At 55.0% G+C, this 19,499-nt stretch overlaps 1 protein-coding gene across 2 annotated transcripts; it reads left to right on the top strand.

Moving 5' to 3' along the window:
- Window positions 1–1,151: 1,151 nt before the first annotated feature.
- On the top strand, window positions 1,152–19,370 carry SART1 (spliceosome associated factor 1, recruiter of U4/U6.U5 tri-snRNP). Of its 2 annotated transcripts, XM_063671702.1 has the most exons (22): window positions 1,248–1,653; window positions 3,637–3,694; window positions 4,078–4,133; window positions 4,658–4,784; window positions 4,908–5,013; window positions 5,270–5,347; window positions 5,462–5,561; window positions 5,651–5,793; window positions 5,926–6,132; window positions 6,835–6,959; window positions 7,047–7,162; window positions 7,254–7,396; window positions 7,579–7,628; window positions 7,719–7,809; window positions 16,705–16,878; window positions 16,967–17,077; window positions 17,308–17,395; window positions 17,853–17,943; window positions 18,054–18,189; window positions 18,874–18,963; window positions 19,067–19,188; window positions 19,286–19,370. In XM_063671702.1, exons 1-22 carry the CDS (start codon window positions 1,341–1,343, stop codon window positions 19,302–19,304), a joined length of 2,544 nt encoding a protein of 847 aa, XP_063527772.1. In that variant the 5' UTR covers window positions 1,248–1,340; the 3' UTR covers window positions 19,305–19,370. The 2 variants fall into 2 exon arrangements, with proteins under 2 accessions (XP_054296595.1, XP_063527772.1); XM_054440620.2 differs by lacking the exons at window positions 7,579–7,628; window positions 7,719–7,809 and having other exon boundaries at window positions 1,152–1,653.
- The last annotated feature ends 129 nt before the right edge of the window (window positions 19,371–19,499 follow it).

Genomic DNA, 19,499 nt, shown 5'->3' with positions numbered 1-19,499 from the left:
GCTCTGTCACCAGGCTGGAGTGCAATGGTGTGATCTCGACTCACTGCAACGACTGCCTCCCAGGTTCAAGCGATTCTCCTGCCTCAGCCTCCTGAGTAGCTGGGACTACAGGCGCGCACCACCACACCCAGCTAATTTTTCTATTTTTAGTAGAGACGGGGTTTTACCATGTTGGCCAGGATGGTCTCGATCTCTTGACCTCGTGATTCGCCTGCCTTGGCCTCCCAAAGTGCTGGGATTATAGGCGTGAGCCACCGCGCAGGGCCTGCACTGGGGTTTTAAGTCCCAGTAGTTTTAAGTTAGGGCTGCTCTCCTCAAGAAAAAAACTCATACACACAGATGTGCCACATTTTGCATTCAATTTCAGGGGTTCCAGGGATACACTGACGCCCGTGTGGAGCTCCTTAACAGTCTTAACAGTTCACGGGGCGCAGGTTTTAAAAATCCAATCCAGGGCCAGGCGCAGTGGCGCATGCCTGTAATCTCAGCACTTTGGGAGGCCAAGGCGGGTGGATAGCCTGAGCTCAGGAGTTCGAGACCAGCCTGGCCAACATAGTGACCCCCTCCCCGCCCACCAACCACCTACAAAAAAATACAAAAATTAAAGGGGGTGGTAGCTTACGCTCGTAGTCCCAGCTACTGGGAAGGCTGAGGTGGGAGGATCACTTGAGCCCAGGAGGTCGAGGCTGCAGTGCGCTGTGATCGCGCCACTGCACTCCAGCCTGGGCAACAGAGTGAGATCCTATCTCAAGGGAAAAAACAAAACAAAACAAAACAAAAAAAACAGGGAACGTGGGAAGGAAAGGTTCCCTGACGATACTGGTTATAGCGGGTCTGAAGCTGGGCTGTGGAACTGGAGATCTCGCGAAAACAACACCCGTTGGAGACACGACCCTAGGAGTCCACTAAGCGAGCGCCCATTGTAGGAGGGAGGTGTCTACGGAAAGACCGTGAGGTAGTGAACACCCCGTTGCCGGTGAAGTGCAAGCGCAGGGAGACCGGGGAGGAACTTCCAGCCACGAAGACACAGGCTTAACGGGCTCTAAGTCTTTCCAGTTCTGGGATCCCACCTCCTGGTTAATACCGCCTCCCTTGAGGAGCGCATGCGCAATGGGGCCACTGGCTCAAAGAACCCACCCGACCGGAGACCGCGCGAAAGTGCAGTCGAGCGCTGACACCGGCCTTCCCATGAGCCTTTAGGGCAGGCTCCAAGGCGAGCGACGGAAGCAGCCGCTCTTAGTTTCCGGCAACACGACAGCGGCTGCCGAGCGACCCGGAAGTATTCCCATTTTGCGTTGTCTGGGCTCGGCGGCAGCCGGGCTCGGAGTGGACGTGCCACTATGGGGTCGTCCAAGAAGCATCGCGGAGAGAAGGAGGCGGCCGGGACGACGGCGGCAGCCGGCACTGGGGGCGCCACCGAGCAGCCGCCGCGGCACCGGGAACACAAAAAACACAAGCATCGGAGTGGCGGCAGTGGCGGTAGCGGTGGCGAACGACGGAAGCGGAGCCGGGAACGTGGGGGCGAGCGCGGGAGCGGGCGGCGCGGGGCCGAAGCTGAGGCCCGGAGCAGCACGCACGGGCGGGAGCGCAGCCAGGCAGAGCCCTCGGAGCGGCGCGTGAAGCGCGAGAAGCGCGATGACGGCTACGAGGCCGGTGAGGAGGCGGGGCCTGCGCAGGGGGCGGGTCGGGCAGAGGTCCCGGGACGCGTGGGTCTAGGTGTGCGCGCAGTGTCGGCGAAGCTCTCTAGGCCAGGAAACCCCCAAGCTGTCTATCAACTCTATTAAAATAGTCTTCTACGGGATCCTTTGAGCCCAGGAGTTAGAGGCTGCAGTGAGCTGCGGTCCCGCCAGTGTACTCCAGCCTGGGCAGCAAAGCGAGACTCTGTCTCAAAAAGAAAAAAGTCTTTCTACGGTTGTTTGGGAATAGAGGTTGACTTTCTCCACTTAGCTCCTTGAGGACAGAGAGCTTCTGTTTTCCTCAGTTGTCTGGTACAATGAGTTTCTCAATAAATATGTTGAATGAGTGAATGAAGTAGTGTCAGCATATACAGAGGCAAGAAAAACCTGGTATTGGACGAATCGTGTAGGGCCCATGGTAGAGAAATGAGGGAGTAAGATAGATAGGGATGTGAACACAAAGGGCCCTGTACTGTAGGCTGTGTTAAGAACTGTAGATTGTCTTGAGGAGAGTAGGGAGCCATGGATGTGAGTTGAGGAGTGAGTTGCTCAGATCCGTATTTTGTAAACATCACTGGATTGAGAACTTAGTCAAAGGTAGTCAGAACTGGAGACCAGGAAACCAGGAGGGCTATAGGCCAGGGGAGGGCTGATGGTGGCCTGCACCAAGGCAGCAGCAGTGGGATTGAGAGAAGTGGACAGGTTGGAGAGGTGTTTTGGAGGAGGAATGAACAGAACTCAGCACTTGTATGAGGGTGGGAAGAAGGAATGGAGGATGACTCCTTGACTTTTGGCTTGAGCAGCCAGATAGGTAGTGGGTGTCATTTCTACTGAAATTGAGGAGTAGGGAAGAGAAGCAGATTTGGAGCGGGGGTGGGGGGAGATAGTTCACTTTTGGGGTTGTCAAGGTTGATGGTAATGGGGAAATCCAGAGTTTGGACTGGATAAAGCCATTGGGAGTCAGTATCTGGGTGGCCAGTGAAGCACCTGAAAGAATGTGACATGAAAAGCGGGGGTCAGGACTAGAACCTGAGAAATGCCCTTATGTTAGTAGTCGGCAGAGAAAGATGTTACCAAAAAAAGGAGACAGAGTAACCAAAAAGGCAGGAAAACCTTTGTGTCATGGGAACTTTGGAAAGAGAGTATTGTTAGAAGGAGGGAGTGATCAGCAGTGCCACATACCACAGGAGATCAAGCAAAACCAGAACCAAAAAGAACCCATTAGATTTAGAAACGAGGAGGCTGGTGACCTTGGGGAGCCTGGAGAGGTTGGGATCCAGGGCCCAGGTGGAGAGAGAAGCCTTTAAGATAAAGGAGAAGGTAGGATGTGGGATGGGAATGCAGGAAAGGAAGCGTTGTTTTTTTGTTTTGTTTTGTTTTTTTGAGACAAAGTCTTGCTCCGTTGCCTAGGCTAGAGTGCAGTGGCACGATCGCAGCTCACTGCAAGCTCTGCCTCCTGGGTTCAAGCAATTCTCCTACCTCAGCCTCCCGAGTATCTGGGATTACAGGTGCGCACCACTGTGCCTGGCTAATTTTTATATTTTTAGTAGAGACGGGGTTTCACCATCTTGGCCAGGCTGGTCTCGAACTTCTGACCTCGTGATCCATCTGCCTCAGCCTCCCAAAGTGCTGGGATTACAGGCATGACCCACCATACCCAGCCCAGACCTTGTCTCTTAAAAAAAATGAAAGAAAAAAGTAGAGGGCAGAGTGGTGACTACAGCATTTTGGATGTCTTGGGTCGGGAAAGGAAGGTGCGCAGAAGAGGCAGGGCTCTGAGACTGGACTCGGGCAGAGGAGCTGCTGGGGAGCTTTGGTGGAAGAAGCTGCTGTTTTCTGGTGTTTCAGCAGGCCCAGGTGCTGGTGAGGGGCCCTCATCTTTGATCCTGTAGCTAGAGCCAACGATGCTGGCTTCTTGGCCCTGTGTTCAGCTCCTGAGCCATGCTTCTTCTTGTTCCAGCTGCCAGCTCCAAAACTAGCTCAGGCGATGCCTCCTCACTCAGCATCGAGGAGACTAAGTGAGTACTGTCTCCCTTGCTTCTACTTTGTTTTTCTAAGAGAGGTGGCTCTGGGGCCAGCATGGGGGAGGCTTTCTCACATGAAAGTGTGCTAATCGGAGTTGGAAAGATTGTTTAAATCATCTTAGCCAACAGTTGAGTTATAGAAGAGAAAACTAAAACCTAAGAGTAAGGTGGCATTCACTGGTTAGACGCAGACCAGGCTGGCGCCCATGGTTCCTGCTTTGGAGGCCAGGACCCTTCCCAGTGTCCTAGGCTGCCTGGGGCCGACTGTGTGTTTGGGACCACTCACTCCCACCCTGTTTCTCCTCCTGTCTGTCTGGAAATGCACATGGCACCCTGTGTCTTTGATAGCCCCTAACACTTGTATCTCTTGTTCTCAGTAAACTCCGGGCAAAGTTGGGGCTGAAACCCTTGGAGGTTAATGCCATCAAGAAGGGTGAGTATGGGGCTGAGAATAGGGTTTGGGGGAAAGAGGCCATCTGAAGGGGTCTTTGAAGAGGGTGGGGTTAGAGGGCAGGTTCAGCAGTGTTTAGTGGTCTTACACATGCATATTTGCCGGAAGGCATGAGGTCCCTCCTTGCTGGTATAATGGGGATCTGGGGCTCCGCCTGCTCTCTGAGTTGGAGCCGTGGCCGTCGCATACTCACTTTGGTTGTGAGGAGTTGTTAGATGGACTGGAAGATGTGCACACTTGCTGTAGACTGGGCTGTGCGGGGGTGGGTTTGTTGTTTTTCTTTAAAGCACGATTTGAGGGGCTTTGGAAGCCACAGAGGGTCCTGTCGTGCTGCATGGGTTGGCCAGGAGTGTGGGGATGACGTGGGAGCAGGGAGGTGAAGGATTGTTCCTTCCTGTCCTGACCCCTTCTGGCCCCCTGAGCTGGAAGGGGGCAGGGTGAGTGGCTCCCTCCTCTCCCCACCAGCCATGGGCGGGCATAGCCTCACGTCTGGGCCCCCCTTCCAGAGGCGGGCACCAAGGAGGAGCCCGTGACAGCTGATGTCATCAACCCTATGGCCTTGCGACAGCGAGAGGAGCTGCGGGAGAAGCTGGCGGCTGCCAAGGAGAAGCGCCTGCTGAACCAAAAGCTGGGGTGAGGGGTCCAGGCCAGGGCAGGCAAGGGAAGGGCTGGGGAGGCCACCGTCCTTGGCTGCCTCTTGAGTGGGGTGGGGAGCAGGAGCTGGGCTCCTCGAACATCACTTTCTCCCCTCTTCAGGAAGATAAAGACCCTAGGAGAGGATGACCCCTGGCTGGATGACACTGCAGCCTGGATCGAGAGGAGCCGGCAGCTGCAGAAGGAGAAGGACCTGGCAGAGAAGAGGGTGAGCACCTGGGCAGCATGAGGTGGTCGCCTAGTGCTTCTGGTGGTGTGACTGGGCACTGAGGCAGGGACCGACCCCAGAGAGGTGAGACGGGGCTCGGAGAGGGGAAGGGCCGTGGTCAGTAGCATCCACTTTGGATTCTCAGCAGCTTTCCTGCAAGGCCTGCCCTTTTTGCACTCCGCTTGGTAGAGCCCTGAGTGTTTTCTGGTGATGCTGAGTGGCCTGAGGTCCTAGGTCACCCCTCCCTGTCCCATAGGCCAAGTTACTGGAGGAGATGGACCAAGAGTTTGGTGTCAGCACTCTGGTGGAGGAGGAGTTCGGGCAGAGGCGGCAGGTGAGGCTGCAGCAGCCAGGGTGGATGGTGCAGGGGGCATTGGTGACCTTGCTACTGGAATCCCAAGGTTGGGTGCGTGGAGGGAGGTTTCTGACTCGCCAGTTCTTCCCTTAGGACCTGTACAGTGCCCGGGACCTGCAGGGCCTCACCGTGGAGCATGCCATTGATTCCTTCCGAGAAGGGGAGACCATGATCCTCACCCTCAAGGACAAAGGTGATGCGAGCTGGGTGCCCTGGGTGGGGGCACAGCCTCTGCTGAGTTGCAGACAAGTGTGAATGGCCACTGCTCTGTGCTATCCCCAGGCGTGCTGCAGGAGGAGGAGGACGTGCTGGTGAACGTGAACCTGGTGGATAAGGAGCGGGCAGAGAAAAATGTGGAGCTGCGGAAGAAGAAGCCTGACTACCTGCCCTATGCCGAGGACGAGAGCGTGGACGACCTGGCGCAGGCACGGCCCGGGCAGGCTGGGCGGTGGGGGGCTGAGACGGAGAATGTCGGGAATGGGGGCTCGGAGGAGGTGGTGGCTCAGTGGCTTTTCAGAAGCCAGCCTGGGTCCCAATCTGTACCTCTTGCCTTGCAGCAAAAACCTCGCTCTATCCTGTCCAAGTATGACGAAGAGCTTGAAGGGGAGCGGCCGCATTCCTTCCGCTTGGAGCAGGGCGGCACAGCTGATGGCCTGCGGGAGCGGGAGCTGGAGGAGATCCGGGCCAAGCTGCGGCTACAGGCTCAGTCCCTGAGCACGGTGGGGCCCCGGCTGGCCTCCGAATACCTCACGCCTGAGGAGATGGTGAGCCCTCCCGCGCCTTATACTCGGGGTCACGATTCTCCCTCCCCCCGGGGCTCCTGCACTGCCTACAGGCACTGAGAAGAGAGGGCGAGTATTTGTGTTCACAAAGTGCTTGGCCTTGTGGGCGAGCACTAAATGGCAACCGGGGGAGGCACCAGGTGTGGACGGGTCAGGGCTGCTGAGCCAGATGGGCCCCAGTCTGTTTTGGCTCTGCCATGCTGCCAGCTCATGCCTTGGGTAAGCCATTTAACTGTGAGCCTGGGGCGCCCCATCTGGAATGGCAATGACAGGAGCCACCTCCTGAGGTTGCTGTGAGGATGAGTGACAGCGTAGGTGGGGGGTGACTGAAAAGGTTTGCGTGGATTCTGTCCGCAGAGTGACTGTGTGAACGTCAGGTAGACAGCTGGTGCGGTAGGCGTCTTGCTCAGTGGATAAGAGCAGGACTCTGGAGCCAGACTGTCCAGCTCTCCCACCTAGGAGCTGGGCAACCTTGGGGAAGGTACTTAACCTCTCTGTGCCCCAGTTTCCCTAGCTCACCAGTGGAATTGAGATAGTAACCACCCCACGTGTTGCTCTTGTGTGGGAAGCGCTCAGGACAGTGGTTAGCACAGAGGAACACCAAAGAGGCGTTCACGCTCGAGGGCTTGTAGTGGCCTGCCTTTCCGTTGCCCCCGCCCCATGTCTCGCCCCTCTTCCCCTCAGGTGACCTTTAAAAAGACCAAGCGGAGGGTGAAGAAAATCCGCAAGAAGGAGAAGGAGGTGGTAGTGCGGGCGGATGACTTGCTGCCTCTCGGGGACCAGACTCAGGATGGGGACTTTGGTTCCAGGTGGGCTTGGACACGATGGTGGGGTGAGATGGCTGGGCTGGGGTGGCCTGGGGGCTGGTGCTTACCAGAGAGGCCTCCTTCCCTCAGACTGCGGGGACGGGGTCGCCGCCGAGTGTCCGAGGTGGAGGAGGAGAAGGAGCCTGTGCCTCAGCCCCTGCCGTCGGACGACACCCGAGTGGAGAACATGGACATCAGTGATGAGGGTGAGGGCCCGGCTGGGGGTGGGAGGGGCAGGGACAGGAGCCACGGGTTGGAGGAGATGGTCTGAGCAGGCATCCCCTGCCTTTCCCCCAGAGGAAGGTGGAGCTCCACCGCCGGGGTCCCCGCAGGTGCTGGAGGAGGATGAGGCGGAGCTGGAGCTGCAGAAGCAGCTGGAGAAGGGACGCCGGCTGCGACAGTTACAGCAGCTACAGCAGCTGCGAGACAGTGGCGAGAAGGTGAGGCTGGGCACGGGCAGGCCTAGGGCTGCCAGTGCGTCGGCAGTCACCTGTCCTCACGAGCACCTGTGTCATAGGCAACAGCCACATTCCTGTCTGAAGCCTCTTTTCCATTTGTTGTTTGTTTTCTGGGGTTTGTTTTTTTTTTTTTTTTTGAGACAGAGTTTTGCTGTGTCACCCAGGCTGGAATCCAGTGGCGCGGCCTCGGTTTACTGCAACCTCCACCTCCCAGGTTCAAGTGATTCTCATTCCTCAGCCTCCCGAGTAGCTGGGATTACAGGCGCCTGCCACCAGACCCAGCTGATTTTTGTATTTTTAGTAGAGATGGGGTTTCACCATGTTGGCCAGGCTGGTCTCCAACTCCTGACCTCATGATCTGCCTGCCTCTGCCTCCGAAAATGCTAAAATTACAGGTATGTGCCACCGCGCCCAGCCCTTTTTTCTGTTTAAAGTCATGTTTTGCAAAAATTTTTAGATGCCTGCTTTAGTAGGGGATCCTTTCCTCGCCTCTCTCTTCTGTGCATGTTTGTTGAATGCCTGCTGTGAGTAGTGCATTGTTCTCGGCCGAGAAGGTCATTGGTGAACAGGACAGCCATGGGGCCCTGGGCTCATGGAGCTGGCTTTCTAGAGTGTGTGGGGGAGAGCGTGGGGAGCAGCAGTGACTTTGTGAATGCAGGAACGGTAATTTCTGATGGTAATGGGAGCTGGGCACTCAGTAAACCAAGATAATGTGCTGGGGGTTGGGATCTTAGACAGGAGAGTGCAGGGAACACCTTTCCAAGGTGCTAGTTCAGCTGAGACTTGAGTCACACAGAGAAGCCAGCCTTGCGGGGGGTTAGGGGTGGCAGCAGGTGGACAGGCTGGCGTTTACGCAGTAGACCAACCAGCAGGTGTCTCAGGAGAAGCGACCTGAGAGTGCCTGAGGGCCAGGGAGGCTGGAGCAGAGTAGAGAGTGAGGGGGTGGCGTGAGCTGAGATGGAGAGGTAGGGGGCCAACGCAGGGGGAGCCTTGAGCCCATGGTCGTTGCTGCCCCACAGGCACAGTGGGCCGGGCACTGCTCACATGCTCTGTGTTTGTTGATTCATTCCATCCTCCCAGCAACACCCTATGAGGAAGGTTCTGTCACCTCCATCATTCCAGAGGCCACACTTTTTAGCCCTACCCCACATTTCTTACCTAGGAAGAAGCCAAGAAAGGGTGTCCAGGAGAGGGAGCAAGGGAGGGAAGCTTCTGATACTACTGGGAGGCAAAGTGGGGACAGTTGCAGTGGATTCAGGACCGGGAGGATAGGGGAGTTGAGGAAGTGAAGGCTGAACCCAGGACGGAGGCCAGGCTTACTGTTGAACGGCTGGAGAGGACGTATTTGAGGTTTAAGGGCATATGGTCTCTGTCAGGCACCTTGGATGCTCTGCTGTTACAGGGAAAACAGCCAAGACAGTCTGTAAGTGAGTGGGCGTGGCTGGGTTCCAGTAACTTTATTTCTAAGAACAGGTGTTGGGACATAGTTTGCTTGGCTAAAAAGGAACAGAGAAATGGGGCGATAGGCTGACAGGACTGTTTTATGACTAAAATGAACATAAGGGTTTCTAGCCGCATGGATCTCAGCCTGCCTGCACACTAGACTCACCTAGGAGGTTGTTTTTGTTGTTGTTTTAAGAAACAAGATCTCGCTCTGTTGCCCAGGCTGGAGTGCAGTGGTGTGATCATAGTTCACTGCAGCCTTGAACTCCCGGGCTTAAGGGATCCTCCTGCCTCAGGCTCTCAAGTAGCTGAGACCACAGGCGTGTGCCTGTGGGTCTCAGTGTGTTGCCCAGGCTGGCCTCAAATTCCTGAGCTCAAACGATCCTCTCGCCTCCACCTCCCAAAGTGCTGGGGTTACAGGCATGAGCCACCAGGCCCAGTCTAGCCTAGAAAGTTTTTGTTGTTGTTGTTTGAGACGGAGTCTTGCTCTGTCACCAGGCTGGAGTGCAGTGGCGTGATCTCGTCTCATCCTGGGCTCAAGCAATTCTCCTGCCTCAGCCTCCTGAGTAGCTGGAACTACAGGTGCGTGCCACCACGCCCAGCTGATTTTTGTATTTTTTAGAAGAAACAGGGTTTCACCATGTTGGTCAGGCTGGTCTCAAACTCCTCACCTCGTGATCCACCCGCCTCAGCCTCCCAAAGTGCTGGGATTACAGGCATGAACCACCACACCCGGCCACCTAGAAGGTTTTTTAAACATATGAGCCACACCCCACACACTGTGCAGGCAAAAAAGTGGAAAGCCTATCACAGTGAAAACCTTCGTCCTCTAGAGTGGAAAGCCCATCACAGTGAGCACCTTCGTCCTCTAGAGTGGAAAGCCCATCACAGTGAGCACCTTCGTCCTCTAGAGTGGAAAGCCCATCACAGTGAGCACCTTCGTCCTCTAGAGTGGAAAGCCCATCACAGTGAACACCTTCGTCCTCTAGAGTGGAAAGCCCATCACAGTGAGCACCTTCGTCCTCTAGAGTGGAAAGCCCATCACAGTGAGCACCTTCGTCCTCTAGAGTGGAAAGCCCATCACAGTGAGCACCTTCGTCCTCTAGAGTGGAAAGCCCATCACAGTGAACACCTTCGTCCTCTAGAGTGGAAAGCCCATCACAGTGAACACCTTCGTCCTCTAGAGTGGAAAGCCCATCACAGTGAACACCTTCGTCCTCTAGAGTGGAAAGCCCATCACAGTGAACACCTTCGTCCTCTAGAGTGGAAAGCCCATCACAGTGAGCACCTTCGTCCTCTAGAGTGGAAAGCCCATCACAGTGAGCACCTTCGTCCTCTAGAGTGGAAAGCCCATCACAGTGAGCACCTTCGTCCTCTAGAGTGGAAAGCCCATCACAGTGAGCACCTTCGTCCTCTAGAGTGGAAAGCCCATCACAGTGAGCACCTTCGTCCTCTAGAGTGGAAAGCCCATCACAGTGAGCACCTTCGTCCTCTAGAGTGGAAAGCCCATCACAGTGAGCACCTTCGTCCTCTAGAGTGGAAAGCCCATCACAGTGAGCACCTTCGTCCTCTAGAGTGGAAAGCCCATCACAGTGAGCACCTTCGTCCTCTAGAGTGGAAAGCCCATCACAGTGAGCACCTTCGTCCTCTAGAGTGGAAAGCCCATCACAGTGAACACCTTCGTTCTCTAGAGTCAGTAATTATGAACGTTGTTATAGTTCTTTTCTTTCTCTTCTTTTTTTCTGACCACTGCGAGTTGCAGATATCATGACACTGCATCCTTAACGACTTCAGCAGGCATCTGGCGAAATCAGGGCCTTCTCCCGCATAGCCACACTGCCCTAACAAGCCCATAAATGCTGTAAAACAGCAGCTCACATGCCCAGATTCTGCAGTTATCCCCCAAAATGTCTTTTTAATTTTTTGTTGTAAGCAGCATCCAATCAAGTTTCCCACCCGCAAAGGAGCCTTTTCTGACTAATGGAGATTCTAGAGTATGTGGGAGAGACAAATTTATGACGGAAGAAGAAAAAGATTTTGGCAGGCGGTGGTGGGGCCTAGAGTACAAGTGGAGGGTGGGCTTGAGTGAAGCCAGCTCGTATCGTCATTTATTTCGGGAGGGAAGGTGGGGAGGGCACAGCAGCTGTGGGTGACCTTGTTTAGGGGAAGTCAAGGCAGCCCATATCCGATTGTTCCGGTGTTTTCCAGTGAAGAGGTGGCAGGGGGTGGCGGTGCGAAGAGACGGGAGATGCTGTTCTGGAGAGTGGAGGGCAGATACACCACGGGAGAAGAGCAGGCCTCCCAGGCAGCGTGGATGGTGGGATTCATGAGCTGAGGAGGGGGATGGTGGGATTCATGAGCTGAGGAGGGGGATGGTGGGATTCATGAGCTGAGGAGGGGGATGGTGGGATTCATGATAGGAGGGGGATGGTGGGATTCATGAGCTGGGGAGGAGGATGGTGGGATTCATGATAGGAGAGGGATGGTGGGATTCATGAGCTGAGGAGGGGGATGGTGGGATTAATGCTCTGAAGCAGTGGATGATGGGATTGAGGATTGGGTTTTCTAGGGAAGAGGGACAAGGCAGTTAAGGGTTTCACAAAGGAGAGGTTCTCTTGATTTCCCCCTGAGTCTAAACTGGATAATGAGGGACATAACAGAGAATGATGGGTGTGAGGACAGGGCCTGGAGTTGTGATGTAGTTGAAGAATTGCTGGATTGAAGTTGTTTTTTTTTTTTTCTTGAGATGGAGTCTTGCTTTGTTCCCTAGGTTGGAGTGCAGTGGCGCAATCTCTGCTCACTGCAAACTCCGCCTCCCGGGTTCACACCATTCTCCTGCCTCGGCCTCCCGAGTAGCTGGGACTACAGGCGCCCACCACCACGCCCGGCTAATTTTTTGTATTTTTAGTAGAGACGGGGTTTCACCGTGTTAGCCAGGATGGTCTCGATCTCCTGACTTCGTGATCCACCCGTCTTGGCTTCCCAAAGTGCTGGGATTACAGGCATGAGCCACTGCACCTGGCCTGGATTGAAGTTAATACAGTCAATGAGCTAGAAAGAAAGGATGGAGAGGACAGAAAGGATCCTTGGAATTGAGGGGTTGTTTTGTCTTGTGACAGTATCTCACTTTGTTGCCCAGGCTGGGGTGCAGTGGCTCTATCTTGGCTCACTGCAATCTCTACCTCCCTAAAGGTGCTCTGTCCACATACAGTCACTAGGGGTTAGGGCTTCCCCATATGAATTTAGGGGGTACACAATTCCTAGATAGGACAATATATTATCAAGATGTCCATCTCATGTAGTTCATTTCTAGGTTAAATGCAATTCCAGTAAAAATCCCAACAGGGATTATTTTGGAAGCTGGCAGACTGATTCTGAAATTGGATAAAGTAGGGGCATGGTGGCAGTGTGGGATTGCATAAGGATAGACTAATAGAACAGAGAGGCCAGACAGAGGGGCCCCGAGACAGAAGCGTGTCCCAGTGGGAAGAGATGCTCATCAATGCAGCGAGTGGGCGTGGGACAGTCCGTTATCTATTTGGGGAAAAAATGAAATTGGGTTTGTACCGCACACCTTGCAGATAGATTAAGAACTTCAAAGTAAAAACTTAACATTTGGGAATAAAATTAAGGAAACTACATTTATAACTTTTTGGTAGAAAAGATTTTTTCAGTTGTTAGCATAGCCAAGGCAGGAGAATTGCCTGAGGCCACGAATTTGAGACCAGCCTGGGCAACATAGCAAGACCCGCCCCCCCACCAACCCCATCTCTAAAAATGTTTTTTTAATTAGCTGGGCATGGTGGCATGTGTCTGAAGCCTCAGCTACACTGGAGGCTAAGGCAGGAGGATTGCTTGAATCTAGGAGTTCGAGGTTATAGTCAGCTGTGATTGGACCACTGCACTCCAGCCTGGGTGATAGAACAAGATCCTGTCTCAAAAAAAAAACAAGAAACCCACAGGTTCCATGGGTGAGTTTCTTCAAGAAACCATGAAGAAAAAAGTGAACACATAACTACATAGAAATTGAGAACGTGGCTGGGCACGGTGGCTCATGCCTGTAATCCCAGCACTTTGGGAGGCCGAGGTGGGCAGATCACGAGGTCAGGAGATGAGACCATCCTGGCTAACACAGTGAAACCCTGTCTCTACTAAAAAAAATACAAAAAAAATTAGCCGGACGTGGTGGCGGGCGCCTGTAGTCCCAGCTATGTGGGAGGCTGAGGCAGGAGAATGGCGTGAACCCAGGAGGCGGAGCTTGCAGTGAGCCAAGATCGCACCGCTGCACTCCAGCCTGGGCGACAGAGTGAGACTCTGTCTCAAAAAAAAAAAGAAATTGGGAACGTAAGTTTTTTTTTTTTTAACAAAACATATCATGAAGAATATAAAAAGGCAGACCAAAAAGAGAAGATATTTGCCCATATATACAACCAAGAATGGGTTGGTGTCAAGAGTATACAAACAGACAAAACAAATCAACAAAATAGAAAAATAGGCGAAAGATGTAGATAAGACAGGCAGTTCACAGAAGAGAAAGCCTAACTGACCAGGAAATAACCCAGTGAATCCAGCTTCAGGAGGGATCACGGAAAGGTGAGCCAAAACAGTGAGGCACCTGCCACCCGCCAACAATTCCGCAGAAAGGTGCAAGCCTGACAGTAGCGAGTAGGAGTAAAGGACATGGAGCGGCCGGAGTCCTCAGCCACGCTGCTCACAGCCATGGGCAGGAGTCTCATCAGACAAGAGAGGGAACGTGTGTGTGCCCAGGGCCCACCCCACACCTCTCCTGAGTGTGCCCATGTGCACCAGGAGACATTGTCAGTGGGCCTGCAGCCGCAGTACTTGTGACAAAAAAAGTCCATCCTCAGTGGGCTAGAGAGCCAGATCAAGGAGCATCCAGCTCACGGGCTGTGATTCCATAGTGGAAACTGATGAGCTACAGCCGTGTGCATCAGGGTTACTCTCAGAGGCACAGATCTTTTTTACAAAACAAATCATAGAAGAGTCATACAGTGTGACTCAGGTTATAGAATAATTAATACACAACAAAATAACTGTTCAGGGGCAGGTCCTTATGTGCCAAAGCCATGAAGACGAGCCGGTGAGTCATGACCATGGATGGGGAGGGGACACTCAGGTCTGGGCAGGGCGTTAGTGATGCTGCCCCAGCCCCAGGCAGGGACATGGGTGTGTGTTTAGTTACTGTTTTAAAAACGGTATCAGGGGCCGGGCTCACACCTGTAATCCCAGCACTTTGGGAGGCTGAGGCGGGTGGGTCACAAGATCAGGAGATTGAGACCATCCTGGCTAACATGGTGAAACCCCCTTTCTACTAAAAATACAAAAAAAAAAAAAAATTAGCTGAGCATGGTGGTGCATGCCTGTAATCCCAGCTACTCAGGAGGCTGAGGCAGGAGAATCACTTGAACCCGAGAGGCAGAGGTTGCAGTGAGCCAAGATCGTGCCACTTCACTCCAGCCTGGCCAACAGCGAGACTCTGTCTCAAAAAAAAAAAAAAAAAAAAAAGAACCATATCAGCCGGGTGTGGTGGTTCACGCCTATAATCCCAGCACTTTGGGAGGCCGAGGTGAGTGGATCACTTGAAGTTGGTTTCGGGACCAGCCTGGGCAACATGGTGAAACCCTGTCTCCACTAAAAATACAAAAATTAGCTGGTTGTGGAGGCGTGCACCCGTAGTCCCAGCTGCTTAGGAGGCTGAGGCAGGAGGATCACTTGAACCTGGGAGGTGGAGGTTGCAGTGAGCCAAGATCGCACCATTGCACTCCAGCGTGGGTGACAGTGAGATGGTCTCAATAAATAAATAGCATATGATGCATTAGATAATACCTCCTTTTATGTTTACAATGTTCATTAAAAAATAAATGTTCCTGGCTGGGCGCAGTGGCTCACACCTGTAATCCCAGCACTTTGGGAGGCCAAGGCAGGTGGATCATGAGGTCAGGAGATCGAGACCATCCTGGCTAACACAGTGAAACCCCGTCTCTACTAAAAATACAAAAAATTAGCCGGGCGTGGTGGCAGTCGCCTGTAGTCCCAGCTGCTCAGGAGGCTGAGGCAGGAGAATGGCGTGAACCTGGGAGGCGGAGGTTGCAGTGAGCCAAGATTGCGCCACTGCACTCCAGCCTGGGCAACAGAGCGAGACTCCGTCTCAACAAAATTAAATAAATAAATAAATAAATAAATGTTCCTGGCCGGGTGCAGTGGCTCACATCTGTAACCCCAGCACTTTGGGAGGCCAAGGCGGGCAGGTCATGAGGTCAGGAGATGGAGACCATCCTGGCTAGTACGGTGAAATCCCATCTCTACTAAAAAAAAATACAAAAATATTAGCCGGGCGTGGTGGCGGGCACCTGTAGTCCCAGCTACTCGGGAGGCTGAGGCAGGAGAATGGTGTGAACCCAGGAGGCGGAGCTCGCAGTGAGCCGAGATCGCGCCACTGCACTCCAGCCTGGGTGACAAAGTGAGACTCCGTCTCAAAAAGAAAGAAAACTTAAAAAAAAAAAAAAAAAAAGTTCCCGGATGTCCTGGAAGATTTTTTTTTTTTTTGAGACAGGTTATTGCTCTGTTGCCCAGGCTTGAGTGCAGTGGCAAGATCACGGCTCACCATAGCCTCGACCTCCAGGCTCAAGCGTTCCTCCCACCCCAGCCTCCCAAGTAGCTGAGACTACAGGCATACACCACCATGCCTGGTTGATCTTTGTATTTTTTGTAGAGACTGTGCTTCACCTTATTGTTCAGGCTGGTCTCGAACTCCTGGGCTCAAGTGATCCTCCAGCCTCGGCCTCCCAAAGTGCTAGGATTATAGATGTGAGCAACCACCCAGCCCCTGGAAGAATTTTTTTTTTTTTTTTTTTTTGAGACGGGGTTTCACGCTGTTGCCCACTCTTTTGAGTGCAGTGGTGTGATCTTGGCAGCCTTGATCTCCCGAGCTCAAGCAATCCTCCCACGTCAGCCTCCCCAGTAGCTGGGACTATGGGCGTGTGCAACCACAATGGCTAATTTTTATATTTTTTGTAGAGATGGGATTTGGGTATGTTGCCCAGGCTGGTCTTGATCTCCCGAACTCAAGCAATCCACCCGCCTCAGAAGATTTTTTAAAAAAATGAATGTAATATAAAGTGAAAGAGGGGTGCAGAAGTGGACATAGTGACTCGAACCTTCACTGAGCAGTGAGGACTTTGCTGTCTGGGCTGCGGGGTTGAGGGAGAAGTTTTTTAAAGAGGGGAGATAGTGGGTAATCGTTGTGTGTGGCTGGGCATCTGCGACAGGAGGGAAAGCAGAGGGTGCCCATGCCCTTGTGGGGTTCGCTGCATTTAGTGCTGGCAGCATGAGTGAGTTCTCTTCCCGTGTCACGGAACCTGCTTCCTTGGTGAAGCAGGAAGCGAGACGCTGGGCCGTGGGAAGTCAAAAGAGTGGGCCACCTCGCCGCCCTGCGGGTTCTAGAAGTGCTGTCTACAGAGTCCCAAAACCGGAGTTTGTCGGGGGAGGGGCGGGTGGCAGGAGGGAGCCTGGAGGAAGGAGTTTGAGGCTGAGGTAGTGTGTGAGGGGCTTTGGAGGGGGATTGGCACAGGCCTGGTCAGGAAGGCCCTGTAGGATGTTGGGTGTTCATTGAAAGGGCATCCAAACCCATTGATGGGTTTGGAGCAGAAGAGTGACCCCAGTGAAAGAGGTGCAGAGTGGAGTCAGGAGGCAGACAGCAGCTGGGCCTGCATGGGCTGTGGGCGTGGCCTGTCTTGCTGCTGCCAGGGAGGACCCTTGGGTTCCTGGGTCTCAATGGCATCACCCCAGAAATTGCTGGGTTTGCCCACAGCCGCTCCCTCCCCCAGGTGGTGGAGATTGTGAAGAAGCTGGAGTCTTGCCAGCGGGGCTGGGAGGAGGATGAGGATCCCGAGCGGAAGGGGGCCATTGTGTTCAACGCCACGTCCGAGTTCTGCCGCACCTTGGGGGAGATCCCCACCTACGGGCTGGCTGGCAATCGCGAGGAGCAGGAGGAGCTCATGGTGTGTCTGGGGCAGCCCTGTCCTCTCCTTCCCTCGGCTGGGTGGGCTGGCTGGGGACCGGGGCCGACCCTGGTCTTTTGTGCCCCAGGACTTTGAACGGGATGAGGAGCGCTCAGCCAACGGCGGCTCCGAATCTGATGGGGAGGAGAACATCGGCTGGAGCACGGTGAACCTGGACGAGGAGAAGCAGCAGCAAGATGTGAGGGCCACGCCGCTGGGGGGTGGGTGTGGCGGGGCGCTCAAGCTGGAGATGAGCACCGGGCTCAGTGTCCATCCAGAGTGGGCTCTGCAGACCTCCCAGGGCGATCTGAGGAGTAAATGAGGAAATTAAATGTTGTGGAGGCCTGGTGCCTGGCGGGTGGTGACCAGTGCGTGGGGCTGAGAAGAGCCGGTATGGCCTGCTAACCACCCCTGCCACGTGTCCCCTAGTTCTCTGCCTCCTCCACCACCATCCTGGACGAGGAACCGATCGTGAATAGGGGGCTGGCAGCTGCCCTGCTCCTGTGTCAGAACAAAGGTAGGGAGCTCAGGGCAGCCATGACTTGGGTGGGCCTGGGTGCTGCTGCAGGTGCAGGCAGGGCCCCCTCCGGTCCCCTCTGCTGCCCCTTTCAGTCCCAATGCTGGAGCCAGCTGTCCGGCCCATAGCCACTCCCTCCCCTCCACCGTGGCATCTGTCCGTCTGCTCTGCCTTTGAGGCTCCACACCTGCTCCGGGAAGGAGAGGGGAGTTGAAACTGTTCCAGCTGTGGCACAGAGAGCCCTGGTGTTAGGACCCCAGCTCTGGCATTTCCCTGGCCAGTGGCCCTTGGCAAGGGGCTCATTTCTGCATTTTTGCTTTGTCTGTAGAACAGGCCTGATGGCTTTCCAGAGGCAAGGAAAGGGAGATGCCCCCGCAGGGCCTGCTCTGCCTTCTCAGGCGGTGCTGGAGCTGCGGCTCTCAAGGGGTTGGGAGTCTCACAACCCCTCCGTCCCTAGGGCTGCTGGAGACCACAGTGCAGAAGGTGGCCCGGGTGAAGGCCCCCAACAAGTCGCTGCCCTCAGCCGTGTACTGCATCGAGGATAAGATGTGAGTGTGGTGGGGCGTGTGCAGGGCTGAGGGGCCTGTGCCAGCTCAGAGCTGCGGGACCACAGCAGGCAGCAGCTCCTCACACTAAGGCCCCCTCTGTCTCGGGCCAGGGCCATCGATGACAAGTACAGCCGAAGGGAGGAGTACCGAGGCTTCACACAGGACTTCAAGGAGAAGGACGGCTACAAACCCGACGTTAAGATCGAATACGTGGATGAGACGGGCCGGAAACTCACACCCAAGGAGGTGAGCAGGGCCTTTTGCAGGCGGAGGCCCAGCCTGCCACAAGGAGGCCAAGCCCAGGGCCATGCAATGCCCCAGGGTCCTGGCTCCACCAGCCTCTGGCTGGGGGCCTGGTGAGTGCCACGGATGGGGAGGGGGCCCTCAGGGCCAAGAAGGGCTGTGCCTCAGTTTGTCTCTAGTGGGCACAGCAGTCTCTTCGCAGGCCTGGCAGGAGGGTCAGACAGGCACTCGGGACCTCTGCCCTCCTGTCCTCACCTGCGTGAGCCCTTCCTGACCCGCAGGGCCATTGCAGCGTCCAGGCCCTTGTAGCACTCTCGTAGGCTGCCTGACCCTCCTGCCCCACCATTCAGCTGCCCCCGTGCTCTCTGGGGTTTGTCTCCCTCCAGCCCCAGCCCCAGCATCCAGGCCCAGCCCCTGCGTGGCAGGTCTCCAGGTTCCCCATGCTCTGCCACCATGGCGGTGCATCCACTAGCCAAGCTGGTCTCCCGGCCTCTGCTGGGGCCCTGCAGGGTGCCAGCGTCTGTTCTCTTTTCCCATCCCCTTCCCACTGCACCCCAGGCCTGGCATTGGGGTGAATCAACACCCGCCCTGTTATTATACACCTTGTGGGCACAGGTGGCTCTGGCCCCACCCAGGGCCCTGCAGCTCCCCTCATGCCCTGCGCCCCCTCATGCCCTGCGCCCCCAGGCTTTCCGGCAGCTGTCCCACCGCTTCCATGGCAAGGGCTCAGGCAAGATGAAGACAGAGCGGCGGATGAAGAAGCTGGATGAGGAGGCGGTGGGTGCCCTTGGGGACGTGGGGGGCCCTGTGCCTGCCGGGGCAGGGGTGGCTGGTGTGTGGGGCCTGCTGCAGCCCTTTCTGAGTGGCCCTGACCCCGCAGCTCCTGAAGAAGATGAGCTCCAGCGACACGCCCCTGGGCACCGTGGCCCTGCTCCAGGAGAAGCAGAAGGCTCAGAAGACCCCCTACATCGTGCTCAGTGGCAGCGGCAAGAGCATGAACGCGTGAGTGGCTTGAGGCTGGTGGGGTAGGGTGTGGTGGGGAGGGGTGGCATGGCCTGTGCCCGCCTCTGCAGCCTCACGCCCCTGTTCTTCTCTGCAGGAACACCATCACCAAGTGACAGCGCCCTCCCTCCCTGGCCCTGCCTCAACCTTCATATTAAATAAAGCTCCCTCCTTATTTTTTCCTCCCTGGTTGTGGTACAGATTCCAGGGTTAGATCTTTGGTTGGGTGTGGCACAGAGTCTGGCTCCTGCTAGGTGAGACCCGGCCATCAAATGACACAAACAACTAAACGACGGAAGAGAGAGCGATTC

This window comes from Pongo pygmaeus, chromosome 9, assembly GCF_028885625.2.
Source record: "Pongo pygmaeus isolate AG05252 chromosome 9, NHGRI_mPonPyg2-v2.0_pri, whole genome shotgun sequence".
NCBI lineage: Eukaryota > Metazoa > Chordata > Mammalia > Primates > Hominidae > Pongo > Pongo pygmaeus.
This window is presented reverse-complemented; position numbering and strand designations above follow the sequence as displayed.